Source organism: Mastigoproctus giganteus, chromosome 10 (genome assembly GCF_048544385.1).
Source record: "Mastigoproctus giganteus isolate SK-2022 chromosome 10, ASM4854438v1, whole genome shotgun sequence".
NCBI classification, from domain to species: Eukaryota; Metazoa; Arthropoda; class Arachnida; order Uropygi; family Thelyphonidae; genus Mastigoproctus; species Mastigoproctus giganteus.
Genome location: NC_143584.1, coordinates 20,768,346 through 20,793,653, shown reverse-complemented (window position 1 = coordinate 20,793,653; position 25,308 = coordinate 20,768,346). Strand labels below are relative to the sequence as shown.

Sequence of the window (25,308 nt, the reverse complement as noted above, 5' to 3'; positions counted from 1 at the left end):
GTATTGTCCTGAAAGAGTCCATTGCCCTGTGGGTGCGCGATGACCATGCAGGGATGGACGCATAACTTGGACTGTTCAGAGATTCGTCTAGACGTACGAGAGGTCCCAATGTGTGCCAGATGACTAGGCCCCAGACCATTACCGACTGTATATCTGTCAGAACAGTTCCTTGTTGACATGACCGGTGCATAGCTTCGTGCAGTTTCCGCCAGACACGCACCCTCCCGTCCGCTCAAAATTACTGTAAACGGTACTTATCACGCCAGGAGACCAGTCTCCAATCATCCAAGGTCCAGTGCAAATGTTCTTTCGGCCAACTGAGTCTTAGAGTCCTCTGTCGTGGTGCTAGAAATGGGACTCTGGTGGCTCGACCGCTCCCATAAACTATTCAGGCTAATGATCTCCTGATGGTCTTGGTGGAGACGTTTCTGGCTCATCCTTAGTTGGTGGCGATTTGTGCTACTATCGATCCCCGGTTGTCGGAAATAATGCGCGACAGACGTAGACGGCCATGTTCATCCATGACCTTTCTCTACGATGTCCAGCGCTGAGATGTTATTCCGGAAATGGCGTATTCCCGATACACTCTTGATACTGTCGAATGGGGATAGGGCAATTTCTCTACCACCTGCGCGATAGAGTGACCCATGCGTTGGGCACCTGCTATCGTCCCTCTTTCAAAATCAGTTAACTCACGACGTTTATCCATACTAATATTGAATTACCGGCTACATGAATGCAGTGTATCTACTGCCAAGCGGTGAGTTCGTCCACTAGCGAGAGGGGTGGCAGCGTCGCGCTGCCCGCAGACCAGGTACCCCATTTATTCTGTCCTTTCAGTGTACTGCCGTATGATTAATTTAGATTGACTAGATAAACGTGAATAGATATTCTTGCTTAGGCACTTTTACTTTCTCTCAGGTCCCCCATTCTTTTTGAGGGCATCCCACCTACTATAGGTTTTCGTAGCTCCTACTCGCCTCGGGGTTTCTTTGTTGGTGTCCACTTTTGCCTTCACCTTTGATTCCTCCTTCTTCCACCTCCATTTTTCTCTTCATTTGTGGCTTCTGCTGGCTCTTCCAGGGGTCAACCCCATAACACCTCCCTATCTATCTGCTCATGGCCCAGCTCTTTGTGCCGTGGATGGATGCTGGGAGGTACCTTCCTTGGTGATCACACATCACAGCAACAAAGTGGCCAGATGAACAATACACCCCTAGTTACGGTATCGAAAATAACTCACCGTCATCTAGCTTTGCAGTGTTGTACATCTTCACAGTGCCACTAAGTGTGGTAGTGTGTGAAACTACTGTCACCGCCTGATAATCACACTATTCCACTATGTTCTGATTGATGATTGTCATACTACCATTCTGATTACCCTCTGGTCATGTCGAGTGTGATTCTATAAACTTCTGTTTGCTGGATGACAATGGTGTCATCACTTCATATTGGTAACATCACCAATAGTAAATTTTGGATGGAGTAAGGCAGCAATGTAACATCCTGTAATAACAGCTCTCTCGAAATCAGTAAATTGGGATCTACGACGAGAACTTACTTATGTGGCTTATACTGGTCTGAGTCACTTGTTTACTCGAAATGATTCAATGGACTATGAAAACAGGATTGTCTGGATACTTCATTATTAGCAAATGCAAGAAAGCAAGCTTATAAATCATCGGTAAAAAAAAAAAAAAAAAAAAAAAAAATCCCACTCAACCAGTACATCCATTTCAATAATTTGTCTAGTTCCTCCATAAAATTACCCACTTAGCATTAGCATTAGCATTAGTAGAGGCATTTGATGCAAGAAAGCAAGCTTATGCAGCATCAGCCAAAAAAAAAAAAAAAAAAAAAACCCACTTCCACTTCACCCCTCTGTTCGTTCAAAATACCTGTCCAGCTGAGCCTTAAACTTATTTAGGCTATCAACCTCCACCACAAGGGATGGAAGTCTGTTACACCAACCAACCACCCGCTGGCTAAAGGCAAATTTCCGCACGTCTATCCTACATCTGTCTTTCCTCAATTTGAATTTATGCCCTCTCAGGTGATTTTTCTGAGCTAGAGGAAGAATCCCATCAGCATTGAGCATGCTTAAACCATTCAAGGCTTTATACACCTCTATCAGATCACCTCGCTGGTGCCTAGTCTCCAGACACTGTAATTTGCAAAACTTAAGCCTTTCTTCGTAAGAGCACCCCTTTGTTCCATTCACTAATCTTGTTGCCCTTCTCTGTACTCGTTCCAGCAGCTCTACATCCTTCTTGAAATGAGGTCTCCAGACCTGTGTACAGTACTCTAGGTGTGGCCTGACCATCGCCTTATACAATGGAATAATCACCTCCTTATCCCTGCTGGAAAAATTCCTGTATATCATTGACAATACTCCATGAGCTACTCTTGCAGCCCGTCTGCACTGCTCAGAGAACTTCATATCTGCCTGCACAACTACCCCCAAGTCCCTTTCATTCTCTACCACTGTCAGTGTAGTACCACAGAGTTGATACGTTGCTCTGGGGTTGCTGTTTCCCATGTGTAGTACTTTACATTTATCAACGTTAAACTTCATTTGCCTTTCTCAATTTGAATTTATGTCCCTTCATATGTATAGGCTGAGCATCAGCATTGAACTTGCTCAATCCATTCAAGCCGTTAAACATCTCAATCAATTCTTCTTGCAAATGACCAGTCTCCAGACGCTGCAATTTGTAGAAACGGAGCCTGTCTAGGTAAGAGCATCCCTTTGTTCCCCTCACTAATCTTCTTGCCCTTCTCTGTACTTATTCCAGGAGCTCTACATCTTTCCTAAAATGAGGTCTCCAGACCCATGCGCAGTAGTCACTACGTGGTCTAACCATTGCCTTATACAGTGGGGTAATCACCTCTTTATCACTGCTAGAAAACTTCCTGTATATCATTTACAAAACCCCATGAGCTGGGCAGCCTGTCTGCAATTCTCAGCGAACTTCACTGACCGCACAATTACCCCAAGGTCTTTTTTATTTTCCACTATGCTGGGTGTGGTACTACACAGCTGGTACATTAATCTTGGATTCTTTTTTTTTTTTTTTTTTTTTGAAGAGTAGTGTATTTTGAAGAGTAGTGTATTGGAAATACCCGACTCCCAAATTTAGCCATATGGAAAGGAAGCCTGAGGCTTATGTTGCACCAGCCAAAAAAATTTTCTGAGAGAGAGAACAAGAGTCAGAAGTAGAAGGGAATCACCCACAAAGAGAAGAATGGTGATATCCAGCTCAGGACCCCGGGTGTGCCAAGCCGATACTCATCAGATGTGAGCCCCTGGGGTAAATTTTCAACAGTAACTGATTTCAAAAAGAAAGGGAAAAAAAAAATTAAAAATTATTGTATTGATGTTCAATAAACTAGGACTTCTAAAAACAATCTTACGTAGAAATCGCGTAGAGAACTATGCTGAAGCTGTTGCTTTTTATCTTTCATAGTTTCTGTTTTGTGATAGGTATTGCTCCAGTCATTTCTCGATGTGAACACAGTCACATATTACAGAATAGTAAGATATCTTACTATCCTGTGATACCGTGTTCACACGGCGGGACCTGTGGCGTAAGGTTACGTGTTCACCACAGGTCCCGCCGTGTGAGATTACGTGTTCACCACAGATCCCGCCACCGTGTGAACACGGTGTCAAGAGTTGTGGCGGGAAAGTGAAAACTCGGAAGTTACATGGTTAATTAAGCGGATCATTTGTAAAATGTTAGTGTTTAGAACTTTCTGTTAGAAATATAGAGTATAATACTTTAAAGCTACGTAAAAGTGCCTGCTTGCAGTGTTTCGCATTTTTAGCGAAGTATTCATCGTTACCAAGCTTTGTACATAATTTATTTTTTGGACGTACTAGTACAATGGTGCAGTTTTTCATTCAAGTGTATGTAAATTTTATTATTTTTAAATTATCGCTTTCTTTTGATACTAGTATAAACCATTTATAAATGAGTTATACAGTATTGTGTAATGAATAAGTATTTGTGAAAGGTCCGGGCTTATAATGGTTCTAAGCGTTTTTCATTTTTGTGTTGGCCATAGTTTATAATTTCGTTGTTACGACAGTGAGTACCACTTATTATTATTATTATTATTATTACTAGCCACAGTGCGAGAAAGCCTGAGGCTTATGCTGCACCAGCCAAAAAAAAAATTCCAAGTTACCCTGAGAGTTTTTGGACTGTGAATTTTGTGGCAGTGTTACTGATTCAAACTCAGAATGGTACAGTTGTGTCTATTTACAGTGCACTCGATTATCTGGGGGCGGATTAACCGGGGTATTTATGACCCATGGAAGGTTTAGTGCTTTAGGCATATTCGGGACTTGGCCATATTGACACATGGAAGTTTAAGGTGGATAACAAAAATAAATGTAATTCGTTACATACATTGTTTACGTCTTCTAATGTTCATTAAGATTACGATTACAATTAATTTTAATACATTATTCTCAGAGTTTTTTTTTTAATTGCTCTCGAGTTTTTAATTACTTTAAAACGGTAAAGGATTCTTTCAATTGAACAAAAACTTCAGTCCATCAATAAACATGAAAATTGTGGTAAAGTGCCAACGTTCATGAGTTGGCATTTCAGAACCAGAGCGTAGCTAGGTTTTTTGCGCTCTTGGCAAATTCGTGGCTATGCGCCTTTTTTCGATTATTGGTAAAATCATAATAAATAATAATAAGTACAGTCGCGCCTCTGTTTAACGAACGTGGAAATTTAGATTTTGGGTACCACTCCATACTTAGACTAAAAGTCTCAGGAAGAAGGCAGTGATTGGCAAGTGCCACTCACTGTTTTCTCCCGTTCCCTGTACTCCAGGTTGACATGCCTAGGGTGTTTACCCCCCCCCCAAACACTTTCCTCTGTTTTAAAATCGGGAACTCGTTTCCCGATTTTAAAACAGCGAGATGTGGGGATAGGTAGGGATAAACACCCTCCCCCAAAGACATACAACACTCAGAAACAAAAAGCATTCACAATAATCACCAATCACAGAACCCGACCATACAATCACTCCTTTCTACCACGCCCACTGTGCGGAGACAGGTGGTACCCAAATAATAGATTTTAGCCCCGAATTTCTTTATAGAGAATTTTTCTATTTAGCGAATTTTTTGAATTCCCATATTTAAAATAGTTTTGGTAGATGGAAGAAAAATTTCCATATAACAAATGGGAATGGATTGCGTTGGTGGCTCGTCTAAATTTAATTGGGCTTTTGTTGTTTTATTTTATATCACTATATTCACGATTACACGTTTATATAGCAAGCACAAAAACACTATACACACATTATTATTATTAGCCATATGGTGCAAGGAACCATATGGCTAATAATAATACTCACATCTGGTGAGTTAATACCCATAACTCACCAGATGTGAGCCCCTGGGGTTATTTATAACTTCTAACTTATTCAATATCGTTAACATGCATTTAGCATGTGCTAATGAAGCGGTCACCTGATTGGTCCCTTCAAAGTTACATTTTGAACAGCAAATATATCTATGCAGTATGTGTTATTCAGATTTAAGGATGCATGCAGGCTTGGCTTGTCCTCTGAAAACATACCATTTGGAGAAAATTAATTTTTACCCTGCTCTCATCCGATCTAGGGGCACCATTTCATCAGTTAGCCTCAGGTGTCGAAATGGCTTGGCACGGAACTGATTTGGCCTGTCGGTGGAGCCCTTCTGATACGCCGCCTCCATAGCCAGGTGGGCAGGAGCAGCAGTGTGTAGCACATGCTTCTTGGTTAGACCGGGGTTCGAGCCCGTGACCACCAAATACGGAGGATGCGTAAAGGTCAGGGAATGATCACTGCATATCCCCGGAGCAATATGGCCTTAGTTGCTAATGCTCCTAAAAACCAATAACAAACCCTTCTGATACTGGCACCAGCCCCAATGCCAAGCCGTTCCTATGCTACTGTTCAGAACCTCTACTCAGTGTCAGAATGGCTGGCTTCGACCAAGATAATGACAATTGCCGTCGACTACCAGCCCGTCCCTGTCTGTCCTTGTCTCTACTCAACTGCATGGAACAGCAAGGAAACACTGCTCTTGCTGACATGATTGTGTTTTGAAATTTACGTTGTACCCTCTGCGGGATGGTAAATCAAGAGAAAAAGCTAACTTCATTGCTTTTTTTTTTTTTTTTTTTTTTTTTTAAAATTATATAACTACGCCGCAATATAGACCTCCCCCTGGATCTGGAGATAGTTCACTGTGATCTCCTTTACAACCTCTTCAAAGGCAAAACTGCCACTTGCCAAAATTTTACAAAAGACAACCAATGACCCAAAAATAGAGAAGAAGAGACTACCCCTACATCTGCAACAAACCTGGCAGACATGCTGGGAGAATTCATCAAAAGGCCAAATAACACAAATTCGTTCCAAAAGTACAAGCTGTATACCCAGATTATCCACACTGGTTCTCACCTGGACTACTAATTACTTACCTGCTTACTGGTCACTGTGCCATCAGACAAAAACTGCTGAACTTTGGACTCAGCGACACCCCGCTCTGCCATTGTGGAATGGTAGAGAAGTGGGTCCATCTTGTGCATCACTGACTGCCTCTTATATGATGACCTGTGGTGCCACCTAATCACGGAAATCCAATATGTATTACTGAACCAAGAGGACCACGTACTGGAAGAGGAGAACAGTTACAAGGCCCTTGCAAAATATGCACAGGACCACTTTAAAAGAAGATGGACCTTTCCCATGCTACAACTACAGCAACCACAACCAACGTAAGCCTTCGTGGCTTCCTTCCTCCCAAGGAAACCACACAACCCAACACCATCAGGGATCACTGAAATTTACCAAGCCCAATCCTGAACAACCTGACCATGTACATGGATGGATGGACACACTGCTGACCAAACCAAAGATTGGCCCAAGGTTTGTAACCAAACAGCAGACACAGCTACCAAATGACAACCACTGGATCAAATACCTGGATGTGACAGTTTTTGGACTGACCCACTGGCTTGACCCTAGATCCAGACCTAGCAGCAGCCACTTTGCTGCTATGTGACTATCACTGGACCAAACATCTGGATGTGACAACCATGGACTCAACCCAAAAATTAGACCAAATTGAGGTTTTGCTGCAAAACCATATTGGTGATCTGCGCCAGCTCCCTTTTATCTTTGCTCATATTTTTAGCCTTTTCTAATTCAAGTGACATTACCCCCTATGGAATCCATATTAAAACCTTTTTTTTTTTTTTTTAGGTCCTAGCCACTGAAATCTCAGGAAATTAGGTGGCAGGACCTGCCAGATTACAAAACTAAACTATTGGGTACCTGGTCTGCCTCCACAGGGCAGCAGGCAACTCAGCAGAGGTATGGTGGCTAAATGGCCAGAGGAACAACAGTACATGACACCACACACTTTTAAATCTCTGGCCTTTACAGTGTAAATGAGAATGTAAACTACGTGGAGATGGTTGAAACCCCTGGTGCCATTTGACCCCAAATACACTTTATAGCCAATAAAGAACCGTACTACCTATAACTTCAAATTAAATCTTTCCATGTTTATTTTAGTTTTTATAGAATACAGTATTTATGAAAATAAATATGCATTTTTGCCACAAAGGGTTTTTTTTTTATTTTATGGATTATGTGGCTCAATTTATTTATAGTCCAACCCAGATAATCAGGAGCCTACTGTACATAATCCAGAATAGCCATGCTATAAGATGAGTGAAACTTCATTTTCATTGTGCAATGTTTGGAACACTATAGCAGGCATGTCAGAAAAATAAATAAATAAATAATAATAAATAAACAAAAGGTCGTTAATTAATGGAACTTGTATTTTTTGTAATAATACAAGATTATAAGCAAACAATCTGCTTACTTTCAAACAGGTAAGCAGAATTGACCCGTTAAATTTTCAGTTATAAAATTTTTATTAATGCATTTAAATTTTATTCTTGTGTACCCCCAAGAATACTCTTAATTGGGAAGCTTCCCCAGGCTTGGAAACTGAAGGGAGCATGGAATTGGGGTTACTGCCCTCTACTGAGGAACGGCAATATGGCCCATTGAGGTTTTTTCCCCAGAGCCTGTGCTGGCACTTGATGCCCTTGCCTCTTTTACAAGTGTGTGTGTGAACTCTGTAAGTATATATGTGTTTTTTTAAGTATGGACTCCACAAAGGCCCACATGAAAAACAAAATATATATATTATTAGCTATATGGTACAAGGAACTTTAGGCTTATGCTGCACCAGCCAAAAAAAAAAAAAAAATAGGTATTGCAATACACACACACACACACACACACACACACACACACACACACACACACACACACACACACACACACACAGGATGTTTCAGTTAAAATGCACCAGGAATTATCTTGCTTATTTTTAGATTTGGGTGGTATGTTGTCTTTTTTTTTTTTTTCCCCATATTTGGGCTGAAAACTTTGATGTTAAAATTGGACTAAGTATTATTGTTTGGTTTTACAACTTCTAAATTAAAATTTGCTTCAGCTGCATTTTTCTGAGTGGGAAAATTGTTTCTTATCTTTGGTTTAGTTTAAAAACATCAGTTCTCTACTTCAAATGAGCATAAATCAATTTTATTTGAAGAAAAAACTAAAGAAACACATTGGTTGCGATATTGTCTCTTCAGTATGCACATTCAGCTGTGAATTCATGACTATAAGGGCATTTATTATTGCCTTGTAGTAGTAGATGATGCAAGGGAAGCAAGCTTATACAGTAATTGCCAAAAAGAAAATGCTACCTACTTCATCTGTCCAGCCACTCTAATAATATGTCTGATTGTTGCTAAAATTTATTCAAATTACTCACTTCCACAACAGAGGATAGTTTATTTTAACAGCCAATTGCTCTCTGGCTGAGAGCAAATGCTCACACCTAACTTTCAGCCATCCTGTTTAAGTTTGTCCCTTTTTGTATGTGTTGTCCAAGAGAGAGTAAGAATACCATCATTACGTTTACTTAATCCATTTAAAGCTAAACACTTCAATCGGGTCTTCTCAAAACTGCTACAGTTTGCAGAACTGGTCTTTTATGGTAGGAGCACCCCTTTGTTTATTGACTAATCTGGTTGCTTTTCTCTGCACCCATTCCAAGAGATCCACATCATTTTTTAAAATGTCATTTCCAAACATGTAAACGGTACTCAAGATGCCCTAACCATTGATTTATACAATAGGATAATCATCTTGTCCCTGCTGGCAGAATACCTGTATATCATTGACAGAACATGAGCACTTCTAGCAACCTGTCTGCACTGTCAGAGAACTTCATGTTGGACTCTAAATTGCACCAAAGTCTTTTTCATTTGACACCTTTGCATACCTAAATGGTATTTTATTCTAAGATTAGTATTTGCGTTAGTAGTAGGCATATAGAAAGCAAACTTATATAGCGTCAGCCAAAAAAATAAAAATAAATAAAAAAATTCCCGTTTCACCCATCCATTCACTCCAAAACTTTGTCTAGTTCTTTCTTGAATTTATTTAAGCTATCAACTTCCATGACAGGTAGAAGTTCGTTCCAGCAATCAACTACCTGCTGGCTAAAGACAAATTTCTGCACATCTATTCTACAAGTGTCTTTTCTCAATTTCAATTTATGCCCCCTCAGGTGCATAATCTGAGCAAGGAAAGAATCCCATCAGCATTAAGCTTGCTAAAACCATTCAAGCCCGTAAAAACCTCAATTAGATCACCTTGCTAATGCCTAGTCTCCAGATGCTGCAATTTGCACAACTTAAGCTCTCTTTGAAATAGCAACTTGTTCTAGCAGCTCTGCATCCTTCCTAAAATGATGCTTCCAAACCTCTATGCAGTACTCAACGTATGGCCTTACCATAGCCGTATACAATGATATAATCACCTCCTTATTCCTGCTAACAAAGTTCTTGTATATCATTGACATGACCCCATGTGCTGCTCTGGCAGCATGTCTGCACTGCTCTGAAAACTTCACATTGGATGGCACAATTATCCCTAGGTCCTTTTCATTCTCCACTACCCTGAGTGTACCACACAGTTGGTACATTACTCTGTGGTTACTGCTATCCATATGCAGTACTTTGCATTTGTCAATGTGCAGTTGCCACCTCTCAGCCCATCTGCCCAACTTTTCTAGATACTGTTGCAGTAGCGTACTATCATTAACAAACCTGCCAACCTTCGTATTGTATCGTCTGTAAACTTAAACATTAAGCCTGATAAATATAGAAAACAACAATTGGCCCACACCACACCAAACCCTGGGGGCTCCACTAATAACATTAGTCCACAAAGTGAAGTGTCCATTGATTATCACTCTGTCTTCTCCCACTAAACCATCCCTTTTTCCATAGCAGCAACTTGCCTTAAATGCTACACTGCTCCAATTTGTACAGCAGTCTTACATGTGCAACAGTATCAAAAACTTTCAAAAAGTATCAAAAGATTTCCTGAAATCCAAGTATATGATATACAAAAATTATTTTTTGCATCCAATTCCTTTGTGATCACATAGTATTATCCAATCAAATTGGTCAGACAAGACTTCCCCTTAACAAACCATGCTGTATCCAAACTATAACTGCAGTCTTGTCTAGATGATCCTGCAATTGCTTCTTCAACCAGTGACTCCATGTTTTCTCCGGAACAGAAGTTAAACTAGCAGGTCAGTAATTACTCATCTCACCCTTTGATCCTCCTTTCATCTCCAGTCCATGGGACCTCCCATGAATCCATGGATGCTCTCATAAATATTGCTAAGTGTTTGTGTACTTCCTTTGCTGCCACCTTTAATATAACTGGATAGATCCCATCCACCCCAGGTGCCTTTCTTATGTTTAACTTCAAAAATTTCTCTTCCACTTTGCTCTCAGTTAATGCAAAGTCGTTTAGTTCTCTGTTAGAGTTTTGATAAACTTCTGGCATCTACTTTCCTACAGAATTCCTTATGTGAATGTAGATGCAAAATACACATTCAGTTTGTCCGCTACCTGACCAGGATCACCAGCAGCCAGACCATCTATATCAAGTGGACCAATCTGATTCAGCCTCTTCCTTCTAGAGGCTACAAAAGTAAAGAAGTCTTTGCTGTGTTTCTTTGCATCCTTTGCCAAAGATTTCTCGTAACGTGCCTTTGCTTGCTTAATGTGCTTTGCGACTTGATTAAAAACTAGCTTGTATCTACCATAGGCTTCTGTGTCACCTGATAATTTATAAGAATCCCATGCAATTTTCTTCTCTGCCACAAGTCCCATTAGTTCATCTGACGTTGATTTCGGCCTAAACCTTGAACGGTATTTTTTTGTTTGTTTGAAAAGCCTAGTAGCTTCCAAGATTAATTTCTTGAATGCTTCCCATTTAGAATTTGCATTTGGTAACATTATCAGTTTATCCAAATGTATTGAATTTAAAACCTGTCTGAGACCACTGTAGTCACCTTTACAAAAGCAAAAACCCTTTCTTTTACCCCTGATGGTAGTTACATCTTTAAGTAAATCCACATCAGTACACTATGATTACTGCCACCATTATTGCTACTCATATGCAGTACCTTCTATTTACAGTGATAAACCTCAGTTTCCACTCCTCAGCAGATTGGCTTAATTTTTCTAAGTCATGCTACAATAGTGTGCTTTCATTTTTAACATTAAAAAACCCTGAAATCTTTGTATAATCTGCAAACTTATACAATAAATTTAATATGCCTCCATCATTATGATTAATAAAAATTTATTAAATATTAATGTAAGATAATATAATAATATAAACAGCATTTGAATGGTTATTAATTTTCTTTTTTTCATGGTCAGTAATTTTTATAAACACTATGCAATAAGGGGAAAAAATGATACACTCTAGATCTGCTGCCTTGTTATAATTTTCAAAAAAATTGGGTGCATTGATTGCTGAAAGTGACCATTTAGGTTGAAAAAAATTAAATCAAAGTGATTTCTATAAACAAGATACTTATTTTACTGAAGTAGATTGGGAATGATAACAATAAAAACATACTATTTGGAACCATGTTATAATTTTCTAAAAATGGAATGCAGCATTGAACCAAAAACTACAAGTTAAAAAAAATTTTTTAAAAAATTCAAGTAGTTTCTAATAAGATATTTTATTTTTAAGTGCAGCAATTATCAAAATAACCAGTTGAAATTTTTTTTAAGTAAGTAATGTTTTTTAAAAGACATCTTATTTTAGCAGCACATAGAGAAGACTTGAGTGGAAAAAATAAATTTAAAGTAAAAACTGTTTTATTGCTGTTTTTTTTTTTTTAAATGGGCTTCTGCAATTACCATAAGCAACAAATAAAAAGAAATAACTGTTTGTCAATTTTAAATTATGTATTATATTTTTACCTTGCATATAGTGTTCTTAACCAGAGAGAAGAAAGGGAGAAAAAACAGTGCAAGCTTCCATGTAATTGTTACGTTATAAACTACTAAAATTGGACATGTAGAGAAGTGGGTATAATTTAAGGCTTGCTTAAGTTTTTTTTTTTTTTTTTGAAATCTATTATTATTTATTGTTATCATAATTTAGATTAATAGTGTATATAATATATTGAGGAGAAAAATCAATTCATTGATAAATATTTATGTGCACCTGCAGTATAAACTCGGCTACGGAAGCTAACAGGCCTGTAATCACTCGTGTCACCGTTGATCCCCTTTTTGAATTAGGAATACATTTGCACATCTCTAGTCCATGGGGACTTCCCCCAGAATCAAAAGATGCTCTCATAATTATGGCTAAGTGTTTGCTTACCTTCTTTGCTGCCTCTCTTAATATAATTGGATAGATCCCATCCATCCTGGATGCTTCTCTTATGTTTAACTTCAGTTTCTCTTCCACTTTCCTCTCACTTATTACAAAATCATTTAGCTCGCTCCCTGTTATAGAGTTTGATAAACCTCTGACGTCCACATCCCTAATGAATTCCCCATGTGTGAATGTAGATGCAAAATACTTATTCAGTTTGTCAGCAATCTGAGCAGTATCATCAAGAGTCGAACCATCGATATCAAGTGGACCAATTTGATTCATCCTATTTCTTCTAATGCTTACTTAAGTAAAGAAGTTTACTATTTTTGTTTGCATTCTTTACCAAAGATTTCTCTTTGTCTGTTTTGGGTTGCCTACCTCCTCTGTGACCTGATTACGGACCAGTTTATATCTATCATTGGCTTCTGTGTTGCCCAATAATTTATATGCATTTTTCTTCTCTGCCACACGTTCATCTGACATCCATAATTACTGTATTTGATGGCGTATAAGATGCATGTGCACATAGGATGCACCCCCATTTTAGAAAGGAAAATTAAAGAAAAAAAGGTTTTAATGTATTTAGACATTTAATATTTATTCTAATGTGTATAGTAGAAAAAAGCTTATCCTAAACATGTGATCAGAACAGAAAGAAAAATACCAATACTGTATATGATACATTAATAATTATTATTATTAATTTACCAGTACAGCAATTTAAAAGGGAAATAAAAGAATCTTAGCTACATTAGAAAATATTTTATACAAAGCAGACTACCACTAGAATTAAAAATGAACAAAAAGACAGCGAGGGAATGGTAAAAAACATTAGTGTTCCGCAAAAGAAAAGTTCAGTCATTTTGAAAACCAAAAAAATCATCACCTTCAAATCCCAAAAATTCTTCCTCGCTAATGTTGGTATCACTGTCTTCAAATAACACAGTGACTTCTGTGCCATCAAGGACATTACTAATTTCAGTCTTCTTGAAAGACTTTATAATTATTTTACCACCTATATTTCTCCAAGATTCCTCAACCCATTCACACACTTGTTCAATGGTGGGCCTCTTCATTCTTACTGTGGGTGTGAGGTCATGATCGGGTTCTCCCTTCCATTTGTTCCACTGTTCTCTCACATTTTGCTTAAATGGCCTGAATATGGACACATCCAAAGGCTGCAATTGGCTTGTTAGTCCACAAGGAATGACAACTACCTGTGTATTCAATTCCCTCACCCTCTTTTTAATGACTTCAGTTCTGTGGGTGCTGAACTTGTCTGAAATGAGAAGAGATGGTTTCCCTAAGAGACCACCAGGATGCCTTGCCCATATTTTTTGGAGCCATAAATTTATTCCAGATCCATCCATCCATCCTTTTGGATGAACATGGACAAATGCACCTTCTGGAATTTTTTTCTTAGGTGGAGTTTTTCTTTTAAATATTACAAATGGTGGTAGTTTTATGCCATCAGCACAGCAGGCCAAAAGTACTGTGTCATGTGTTTTCTCATGCCCAGCAGTTTTTATTGACACCATTTTAGACTGTCTGATATTCACTGTTGGATAGTGCATCAAAAGTTAGTGGGACCTCGTCCATATTTCCTAGCCCGCACAGAACTAACTGGCCTGCCAATCATGCCACCTTTTAAAGGATCGGTGAACTATTGAGAAACCTGGAAAAGAATCTTGAAACCTAAGACTTTTCCTGTGTTCTCTGGCTTTCAAAACTTCTTGGAACTGATTCCAAACAACTCTGCAAATCTAAAAGTACCTTAAGGTGTCCCTTTATCCTTCAGAAACAAAAATATTGACCAAAAAGCGAAATACAACCTGCCCAACGTTGATGACAGAGGGCTCACTTCTGCATAAAGGATGCAGGGTGATTTTTCAAGCCTTTTTTTGGTAAAAAAGTGTCTTATATGCCATCAAATATGGTGTGTCAAAAATAACTTAGAATTTTAAATACTTAAGTGTAGTGATTTTTGAATATTCTAGAGATTCTTGAAGTTTGGAGCAGCCACCTCCCTATCCTGGAAGCATTTTTTTTTTTTTTTTTTTTTTAAGCACACTTTTAACAAAATATGGACAAATCATCCATATGAAGTATATTTATTTTAATGTTTGAAATTAAATGTTTTGAATTTAGGAAGGCCTGGGCAAATTATTTAATGGAATTAGAAAATTAAGCGGATTTTTTTTCTTTTTTATGGCTGATGCTGTTATAAGCTTTCTTCTTTGCATAATTTTGCCACTGTTAATATTAATAGTAGCATTTTCACTGCTCATAGGTTATTTTCATTGGAATTACTGTGGTAAATGTTACAAAGTGATTTTCATCAACCTCAGAGTTTATAATAATAGGTGGGTATTTTTTCTTAGGTCTCTGATGAGCCTGGTATTTTGATTTGCTCTATATTATAAAAATAGCAAGGAGCAACCTAACCCATTATAAATGGATACTTCCACAGATGATTCATTGAACTCTTGCTTGATTAACACATGAATGATTGCATTGTTTTTTAATTAGATAGTATGAATCAGAGCTGTAATACTCAATATGTTCTACGTTGATAATAATATTAGTAAATTGAGGTAAATAGTAATATTGAGGTAAACTCCTCTTATTAATTTACTAATATTATTATCAACGTAGAACATATTGAGTATTACAGCTCTGATTCATACTATCTAAAGGAAGGAAAATCGTTTTGAATATTTTCGTTAGATTCTTTTAATTGCGTTAATTTGAATTTTAATTGTTTTGAATTGATTTTGAATTGTGTTAAATTGATTATTTAATTATTTATATTTTACTTTAATTATTTAATTATTTATATTTTACTTTAATGTACCGGTAAGTTGTCGATTTTTTCGTTTTTTCCGTTCTAATTTCTGGAGGGTATCATACGGAAGTGTTCCACGTACTATATTGAGGTAAACTCCTCTTATTAATTTACTAATATTGTTTTTTAATATAGTTCGGAGCAATATGGCCTTAGTTGCTAATGCTCTTAAAAAAAAAAAAAAAACCAAATAACTAACTAATAGTAACTTTTAATATAGTTGGTCAAGCTGGCTGTGGTCCTGGTGTATCATGCAAAGATGCAAATTGGACATTTCGAGAGTGTGCCATAAAAAGTGCACAGCCCATTGTTAGCTGTTATATCAGCTGCAGTAAAGCAGTTACAATGAAGTTGTAAACACTTCTCGCTTTTGGCTGTCCAGAGCATAAATGGACATTTTTCTGTGATCAGCATTACTGTATACCAGAAGTTCAGAGCAACCCCTCTTCCCAGGGAGCACTTGGTTTTTTTTTGGGGGGGGGGTGCTTTTTATTTTTTTAGCCACTTTTTTAACAAAATATGGATAATTTATCCATATGAAGTATATTAAAAGATAAAAAAAAATTTAATTTACTTCATATGGATGAATTTTAAGGGTGGTACAAGGCATAAAAGTTTGGGAACCTCTGCTTTATACACTTTAAAAATAAAATGTAATTTTTTGGTTGCAAATAGTTAAAACAACAAAAAAATTGCTAACCCAAGTGATTATGTGGATTATTTTTACATCATATTACCACCACTGTTCTACTGTACAGTAAAAAGTGAATAAATAACACTGATTATATTTTTTGCCCTATTGGTCTTCAACGAAAACAATATGGCAAGTTCTTTTAAACTTCTGCATATGAGAATTATAAAGAAAGCCTTGCTTTAAGATGGAACATTTTATGAAAGTTTTTTGACAGTTTCTTACATGATTAGCTACAATTTAAAAAAAAAATAATGGCTTCTTTAGAAAGCCATAAATGGTGTTATTATGACTTTTTTACAGAGTTTTTCTCAATACTCACTGTAAACTGATTCTGTTGCTGCCAATGAAAATTTTAGAATGTCTTGGAAGAGTAAAGGTTCAGTGAGCTCAGATAGAAAACTCTGCTAGAATAGGTGTTAAAAACCTTTTAATTTTCTAATGTATAAATACCTCACACACCTGTTGAGTTAATGCACAATTTAGCTTCATATTAAACTTACAATCATCTACAATTTAACTTTGGTTAAAGTTCTGGTTAAGCATTCCATTATTCTCGAAATTTTAATGTCTTTTATTTAATATTTTTGAAGTCCTGAAAACTCGGATGTTAAAGAATGGGTCATTGTAGAACTTCAGGGGGAACTGGAATCAAGGAGTGAACAGTCCTTATTAGGTACTTTTATTGGTGACCTTCACTATACAAAAAAAGTAAGTACATTTTTTATACATTACTTTCTTCAATACATTATTATCATAACTTTTTTCACATATGTCCTCCGTGACATTATAATGCTTTCACCACTGGTCACTCATTTGTGGAGAGGTCTGGGAACTTAAATTCAGATTATTTGCACAACAAAATTTCTTCAGGACACCTAATTTACAATCTAAAGCAGAAACTGTAGCATCATCTTGCAAAAAATGCAAACCATTTTCTGATGGTCAATTCATCAAAGATGCATTTTTAGAAATAACAGATTCTTTTTTGAAAATTAAGAACAAAAATGAAAATAAAAGTGCTCTTCAAGATCTGCAATTAACTCAAAATACTGTGATGCAACGCATTGAAAAAAATGAGTAAAAATGCGAGCGAACAATTGTGTGCTCATATTGCTAATTGTATTTCCTTTTCTTTACAGCTGGATGAATCTACAGACATCAGTGATACAGCTCAGTTGGTCTTTTTATTCGTATGGTTTTCAATGATTGTCAATTTTTCTTCATATTATTATTTTATTTTTATTATTATTTTTTCTTATTTATTTTATTTTATTATTTATTTTATTTCATTTTATTTTCTTATTATTTTTTTATTTATTTTATTTAATTATTATTTTTTATTTAATTATTATTTTTTTATTTATTTATTTTATTTATCATTTTTTTTGGCTGGTACAGCATAAGCTATAGGCTTCCTTTCACCATGTGGCCATTGCTAATACTAATAACATAAAACCAGATAGTGTAATACATATCACTGCATTTAGGAATTTGTGGCTTGGGGAGAACCGAAGGTGATTCTCCAATGCATCACAGTCTAGAAAAATGTGCAACTTGTGAAATGTTTGCAGACTTTCTGGAACAGGACATGATCTAGCCAAGGAGAATGTCTTTGTGTGTGCTACATGCAGAGTGTGTAGAGAAATTAGGCACTTAACTCAGCGTTCTGATGGATGTTTATGAGAGTTTGAAGAATATGGTAGATGCCCTCGAAGCAATTAAAATGGGGCCCATCAAGCTCTCAACTGCAAATCTGAATGCCAGAGGTCTTGTGCATCTGGAAACACAGCAGCAATCTTCAAGGCAGAATGTGCTGGTTCCACAGAAGCTAGTTACTGTTGGTGACTTGTTGGGGAAACAAACAGCAGATGTATTGTGCAAAAAGAATACGTGGAATAGGACCATGGTATGTCTGCCAGGGACAAAAGTTGATGATGTTGTAGAGCAGATATCTTTCAAGGGCACACAAAGTGATATGATGAGAGCCTTATCAATCAGTTCAGCTCTGGAGAGATTGTGCAAGACTCGGAGGCAGAATTTTTCTCAATGTGATCTGTGCTCATTAGCAGGAGAGACTGCTTCGACAAGGGATGGGAAACACTTAAATGGTCCAAGAGTATTTGCTAATGCTATCGAGGCAGTGTTAGGTGGGTTAGAAAACTGCTAGCTTGGGGGAATTCACAGACTAATAGATAAACAGTAGCTGCAGGTAGAGGTGAAAGTGATTTTTGCACTCCATCTATTGGAATGAGCAGCAGCCTGGAAAGCAAGATGCTGGAGAGTTCAAGAACTGATGGCAGTCAACAATGAATGAGTCAGTACATCGGCTGTGTTAGGGTAACTAAGAACAGGTGATGTATACTTGCATTTAAACCAATGCTAGGAATATAGTAAATAAATTTGATGAATTTATTAATGAAGACATCAAACATGGACATTGTTGGGCTTTCAGAGATATGGTGTCACTCGAATATAAGGGATACAGAATTTGAATATGGGGAGTATACAGAAAGAACAGACAGGATAGAAGAGGACTTATGTTCTTAGTTAAGAAGCACATAAAATCTAAGGCAGTGCATCCAGTTGATATGGGTGGCCAGTGCAAAGTTGTCAGTTTGGTGTGACATCTGCAGTGGGAAAGCAAAAATAAGCGTAGGAGTGTGTTATAGGCCTATTGACTCTGATGAGTACAAGAAACAGCTGTACAGAGAACTAGATTGTGGCAGTAAATCAGAATGTCTTATAATGGGGAATTTTAACATCCCTGATATAGACCAGAACTTGTGGATTGGCCACTCACATACTAGCAAGATTTTTGTGGATTTATTGGATGATTATTTTCTACAGCAGCATGTTTGAGAAGCAACCAGAGTGTGTAATACTCTTGATCTGATTATCAGCAGAGAATAATCATGCATTAAGAAACTGAGCATAAAGAAAGCACTAGGTGGCAGTGATCACAGTATGCTGATGTGGGATTTACTCAAAGTTGTAACTACCATCAGGAGTAAAGGGAAGAGCTTTTGCAAAGGTGACTACAGTGGTCTCAGACGGTTAGGACCAACTGATGACGTTACCAACAGCAAATTTTAAATGGGAAGCATTCAAGGAATTAATCTTGTAAGCTACTACGCTTTTCATACCAACTAAGAAATATTGTTTAAAGTTTAGGCCTAAATGGATGTCAGATGAACAGAGAAGAAAAATGCATATAAATTATCAGGCAACACAGAAGCCTACGGTAGATATAAGCTGGTCTGTAATCAAATCACACAGGAGGTTAGGCAAGCGAAGCCAGACTACGAGAAATCTTTGTCAAAGGATGCAATGAAAAACAGCAAATACTTCTTTACTTATATGCATTCTAGAAGGAAGGGGATTAATCAGATTGGTTCACTTGATATCGATGGTTCGACTGTGATGATCCTGCCCAGGTAGGATCAGCTGACAAAATGAATGAGTACTTTGCATTTTCATTCACACATGAGGAATTCTGTTGGGAAGTGCAGGCCTGAAGTTTATCAAACTCTAACAGGGTGCTAAATGATTTTGCATAACTCAGAGCAATGTGGAGGAGAAATTGTTGAAGTTAAACATAATAAAGGCACCTGGGGTGGATGTAATCTATCCAGTTATATTAAAGGAGGCAGCAAAGGAAGTAAGCAAACCCTTAGCTGTATCACAGCAATCTTGGATTTAGGGGAGGACCCCATGGACTGGAGATGTGGAGATGTACAAATGTATCCCAAATTCAAAAAGGGAGATTAAAGGGTGACATGAGTAATTACAGACCAGTTAGTTGAACTTCTGTTCCGGGGACAATAATGGAGTCACTGGTTAAACGTGCAATGCAGGATCATCTAGACAAGACTGCAGTAATAATTCAGACATAGCATGGGTTTGTTAAGGGAAAGTCTTGTCTGACAAATTTGATTGGATACTATGATGTGATCACAAAGGAACTGGATGCAAATAATAATTTTGATATCATATACAGTTGATTCCAGTTATTTGGGACAAATAGGGACTAGTGCATTTTGGCCCAATTATGCGAAGTTTCACGTAAATAGTTAAAAAATTCAATGAATTCCCCCCCCCACCCCTTACTATTTATTTTCTGTACAATCAATCACATTAAGATGGACTCACCATAGTAAAGTAACGTTCACTATGCGATAGGTAGTAAGCGCCGGTCATTGTGATCACATTTCTGTATTGAATTTTAATTCTATTAAACAGCAATTCTAATTAGCAAAAATAGGAGGAAAGTTATTAACAGGCTATAAAAGTAAAGATATATCAAGCACAGATTTACACTTTATTACCTTACCAATTAAAAAATTAAATGATACATGAAAATTGGAAGAATATTTTCCGCAGGTTAGCAAAATAAAAATAAATTTATGCTTACGTGCATAGCTTAATTAATATGTGCATTCGAACTAGTTGATATTTCTGTTCACTAACATTTGTGGGTAGGGGTTAAAATTTAAAACAGTAAAAAAGATAAGCAATCAATAACAAAGAACACGTCACACACGCAAATTGCAAGTAACACGATACTTGCAAGTGAGAATGGAATAAGTTACAAAGCTTAAACAATAGGAATGAAGAGAAGATTCTGAAAATTAATTTTTTTTTATATGATTGAAGATTCCGTGGAAGTGTAAATGCATTTCATCATAATAACCCACAGAATTCCAGCTGTTGGTATTATCGCAAATTCAATAAGATCGAATTTATGATAGATTGCACCAACAGAAAAGCCCGATAAACAGGTGACTGCTTATTGTTTTATGGTTGTGACCTCCAGAAATCCGACCAAACCACGTGGTTCAGTCAGAGACAATCGTAGAGTAATCTCGAGTGCTGCAGTCTCCTGCCCCGATTAAACAGCATGTTGTCCTAATTAAGCGATGTAAACCCCTGGCTATTTTCTCAATTTGTTTCTGTTCTTTAAGATTTGTCCCAAATAAACAGCTGCTCCAATTAACCGATGGCCCAAATAACTGGAGTCCACTGTACTTACTTGAATTTCAAGAAAGCTTTCGGTACTGTTGCGCACAGGAAGACTGCTGCATAAATTTGGCTTATGCTGCACCAGTCAAAAAAAAAAAAAAAAAATATATATATATATATATATATACACAGTTGGTCGTCGACTTACGACCTACTTCTGTTCTGACTGACAGGTCATAAGTCGATCTGGTCGTATGTCAGCCATATATTTATTAACAGTATTTTTTAACCTTTCTAATATTTATAATTTATTTTTATAATCTTATAAATTTTTATCATCTTTTATTTTTCATTGTAAATACAGTAATGTTTTTATCTTTTACTTAGCGATACTGTATATACCTTCATTTCTACGCTTAGGCTATTTCTCTCTGTGAGGTTAAATTCAAACATTCTCTACATTTTAATTGTTTTATTATTCATACTGTTTATAAAAAACAAAACTACAAGCTATAATTGTATTGTACATAATGTGAAAAATAATACTGTATATAATATACTTTAAACACAAAAATACAATCTAGAATTAATGTAAAAATTAATACAAATGAAATTGACAAAATCAATTTTTAATCTTTGCTTGTGCTGGGTTGTGCATCGTCTCAGGGTCATGTTCTTGGTTGAGGTAGGAGATGTTTATTTATAGAGACATTATGCAAAGCAAATCTTTTTTTAAAACGCTTAAACCACCCAGTACTAGCCTGAAAATCTTCTGCGTAATCGTCTCTGGCGCACGATTTTAAACTCTGAAACAAACTTCTAGCCTTTGCTTGCACCGTGTGAAGGCTCATGGGTGTATTTTTTTGTATTAAATCTTCCATCCACATAAACAACGATTTCTCCATTTCACGGATGGGTTCCTGTCGTTGTTTGGTTAAAATTGTAGACTTAATAGGTGCAGATAACTTCAAGTCACGTGCTATCGTATTTACTTTCTTTCCGCCTTCATACTGCTGGATAATTTTCATTTTACACTCTAAATCAATAGTTTTCTTTGACTTCTTAGCTGGCGTATATGTAGATGAAGGCATATTTCCCTTTTACTAAACATTTTATGGGTATTTCAGTAGAATTTTAATCAATACACCACACGCAACAGATGCTTGAAAGCGACTGGGTGTATGCGCCTGGTGCTGTCCTCATGCCTCCCATCATCGATGTGCCTCCTCACCTGGATTATGGGTGTCCTCAGTAGTGACCTCCTGATTTATTATTAATTTATTCATTTATTTATTATTATTATTTTTTATTATTTATTTTTTTTTTTGTGGTCGTAAGTCGCATAGGTCATAAGTCGACGACCAAGTGTATATATATAATAAATAACAAATAAATAAATAAAATAAGAAGAAAATAAAATAAAATAATAATAATTAATAAATAAGTGAAAAGGAAATGGACAACCTAATTTCCCTCCTTCCCTAGGTAATTATCCAGCTGACCTTTGAATTTCCTCAAACTGTCAGCCTCTACCACCCATGTTGGCAACTTATTCCAGTAATTTATAACATGCTGGCTAAAATAAAACTTCCTGCAATCCAGTCTAAACATCTCCCCCATAACTTGAAATTATGGACCCTAGTTCTAGAATCATAACAATTTTGGAGCAGTGTGGCATTAAAGACAACTTGCTGCTATGAATAAAGAGATGGTTGAGAGGGAGAAGATAGCAGTAATGAATCGATACTGTTCTTTGGGGATTAATGTTATTAGTGGAGTACCACAGGGTTTGGTGTTGGGCCCATTGTTGTTTTCTATATTTATCAATAATATAGATGGAGATATGTCAGGCTTAATTTTCAAGTTTGCAGACAATACGAAGGTTGGTAGGGGTGTTAATGACAGTAATGACTGCACTGTACTGCAACAGGGTCTAGAAAAGTTGGGCAGATGGGCTGAGAGGTGGTAACTGAAGTTTAACATTGACAAATGCAAAGTACTGCATATGGGTAGCAGTATCCCCAGAGTAATGTACCAACTGTGCAGTACTACACTTAGGGTAGTTGAGAATGAAAAAGACCTTGGGGGAGGGAATGGTGCATTCAGATATGAAGTTTTCTGAGCAGTACAGACAGGCTGCCAGAGCAGCTCATGGGGTCTTATCAATGATATACAGGAATTTTGCTAGCAGAGATAAGGAGGTGATTATCCCTTTGTATAAGGCAATGGTCAGTCCATACTTTGAGTACTGCATACAGGCCTGGGGTCTTCATTTTAGGAAAGATGTAGAGCTGCTGGAATGAGTACAGAGAAGGGCAACGAGATTGGTGAGGGGAACAAAGGGTTGCTGTTACCAAGATAGGCTTAAGTTCTGCAAATTGCAGTGTCTGGAAACTAGGCACCTGCAAGATCTGATTGAGGTGTATAAACCTTGAGTGGTTTGAACAAGCTCCATGCTGATGTGATTCTTCCTGTTGATCACATTACATAATTTCAAATTGAGGAAATACGGTTGTTGAATAGATGTGTGGAAATTTGCCTTTAGCCAGCGGGTGGTTGATTGCTGTAACAAACTTCTATTTGTCGTTGCAGAAGTTGATAGTTTAAATAAATTCAAGGAAGAAGTGGACTATCTTTTGGAGTGAATTGATGGTTGAAATGGGGAGTTTTTGCCTATGCTAACGCTAAGTAATTTTATAATGGTCATGGATATCAGTGGAAATTGTAAATAATATGAGATTTAAAAATAATTCTGACAATCATTTTTAAATCAAAGATATTTTTGGATAAATGCCTAAGAGTATTCATTACCAAGCATAAGTAAACACCTTCATTTTTAAATCTGATATAATTCATTAAAATTTTATAGAATTAATATTATAACCAATGCTCTGTGTAATTTACAAAATTCAGCTCTCATTTCCATTTAATTTCATACAAAAAAAAAATAGTAATAAAGAATTTTAAAAAAAGTAAGAACTAAAAACCTACTTCCCCCATGAAGGTGCATCTTTGCATGGTGAATTAATTGCCATCCTGCTAAAATCCAATTGAAACACTGAAACAAAGTTATGACCTTGAGTGAGGAGTGATGAGATGTCTGTTCTTATGCTTACAAAAGGTGCACATTTATGGGGGCAGTAGGTGTCTAGTTTTTAATTATTTACATTTTTGGAACAATTCAAACAGAATTTGTGGTAGTTTTGTAATGTATGTGAAGCATTGGGTCTAAAATAATTAGATTAATATTGTTACAAAACTGAAAGCTTATTAGTTAAAAATCTTTACATAAGTTTCATAGATTTAACTTAGCATTAAGGGAAAAATATTGTAATAGCTATTAATCTCGTGGATATAACCAATAAACTTTTTTAAAGAACTTGTAGTTTCAGGAACAGTTTTTATAAGTAAAATTAATCTTGTATTGTGCTTCTGCTTAGAAAGTTCCTGTTCTTATTATTGGTCATCATATCTTATATGGAAAAATTGTGGAAATGGAAAAACCCTTGGTTGTTCTTAAGAGGATAAGGAAAGTTAAAGAACAGGTAGTAGACAGCATTCCCATGGAAACAGAACCAGTCTCCAACCTAGAAATCAATAAGTCAGCTGTTAAAAATAATGGTGTTTTGGTTGGTGAAAGCTCATCACATAGTGTTACAGAATATAATGTATCTGCTGTAGTAAGGAAAAAACTGCTCTTTAAGACTAGGCCAAAACCAATAATAGCAAATGTTCCAAAAAAATTATAAAGCTGTGTGTATGTGAGCAGGCATGCTTAAAAACCAAACGAAATGTTCTAAGTAAGGACAACATTCCCTCCGATTCATTTAAGTTTTCTTTCAGAGATTTTAATTTCTGTTATCAGTGCTTTGTTTTAGCATTTTGCAGCAGTAAATATTATGTAATTTTAGGTTAGCAGTGTTTCTGTGTACAATTAAAAATGGTTGATCTGAGAAACCTGGTATTACTTATTTTTGTTTCTGAGGATTTTTTT

The 25,308-nt window shown here is 36.7% G+C and overlaps 1 protein-coding gene across 1 annotated transcript; it reads left to right on the top strand.

Annotated features, from left to right (window-relative positions):
* Window positions 1–3,887: 3,887 nt before the first annotated feature.
* Window positions 3,888–25,151, top strand: LOC150078838 (chromosome transmission fidelity protein 8 homolog). The gene is made up of 3 exons (XM_090383508.1): window positions 3,888–3,910; window positions 16,946–17,063; window positions 24,755–25,151. The coding sequence occupies exons 1-3, from the start codon at window positions 3,888–3,890 to the stop codon at window positions 25,061–25,063; spliced, it is 450 nt and encodes a 149-aa protein (XP_090239634.1). The 3' UTR covers window positions 25,064–25,151.
* The last annotated feature ends 157 nt before the right edge of the window (window positions 25,152–25,308 follow it).

Coding starts and splice junctions, on each gene's coding strand:
- LOC150078838 (XM_090383508.1), top strand. CDS start 3,888: ATGGTGCAGTTTTTCATTCAAGT. Junction 3,911..16,945: donor GTGCAGTTTTTCATTCAAGT/GTATGTAAATTT, acceptor ATATTTTTGAAG/TCCTGAAAACTCGGATGTTA. Junction 17,064..24,754: donor ACCTTCACTATACAAAAAAA/GTAAGTACATTT, acceptor GCTTCTGCTTAG/AAAGTTCCTGTTCTTATTAT.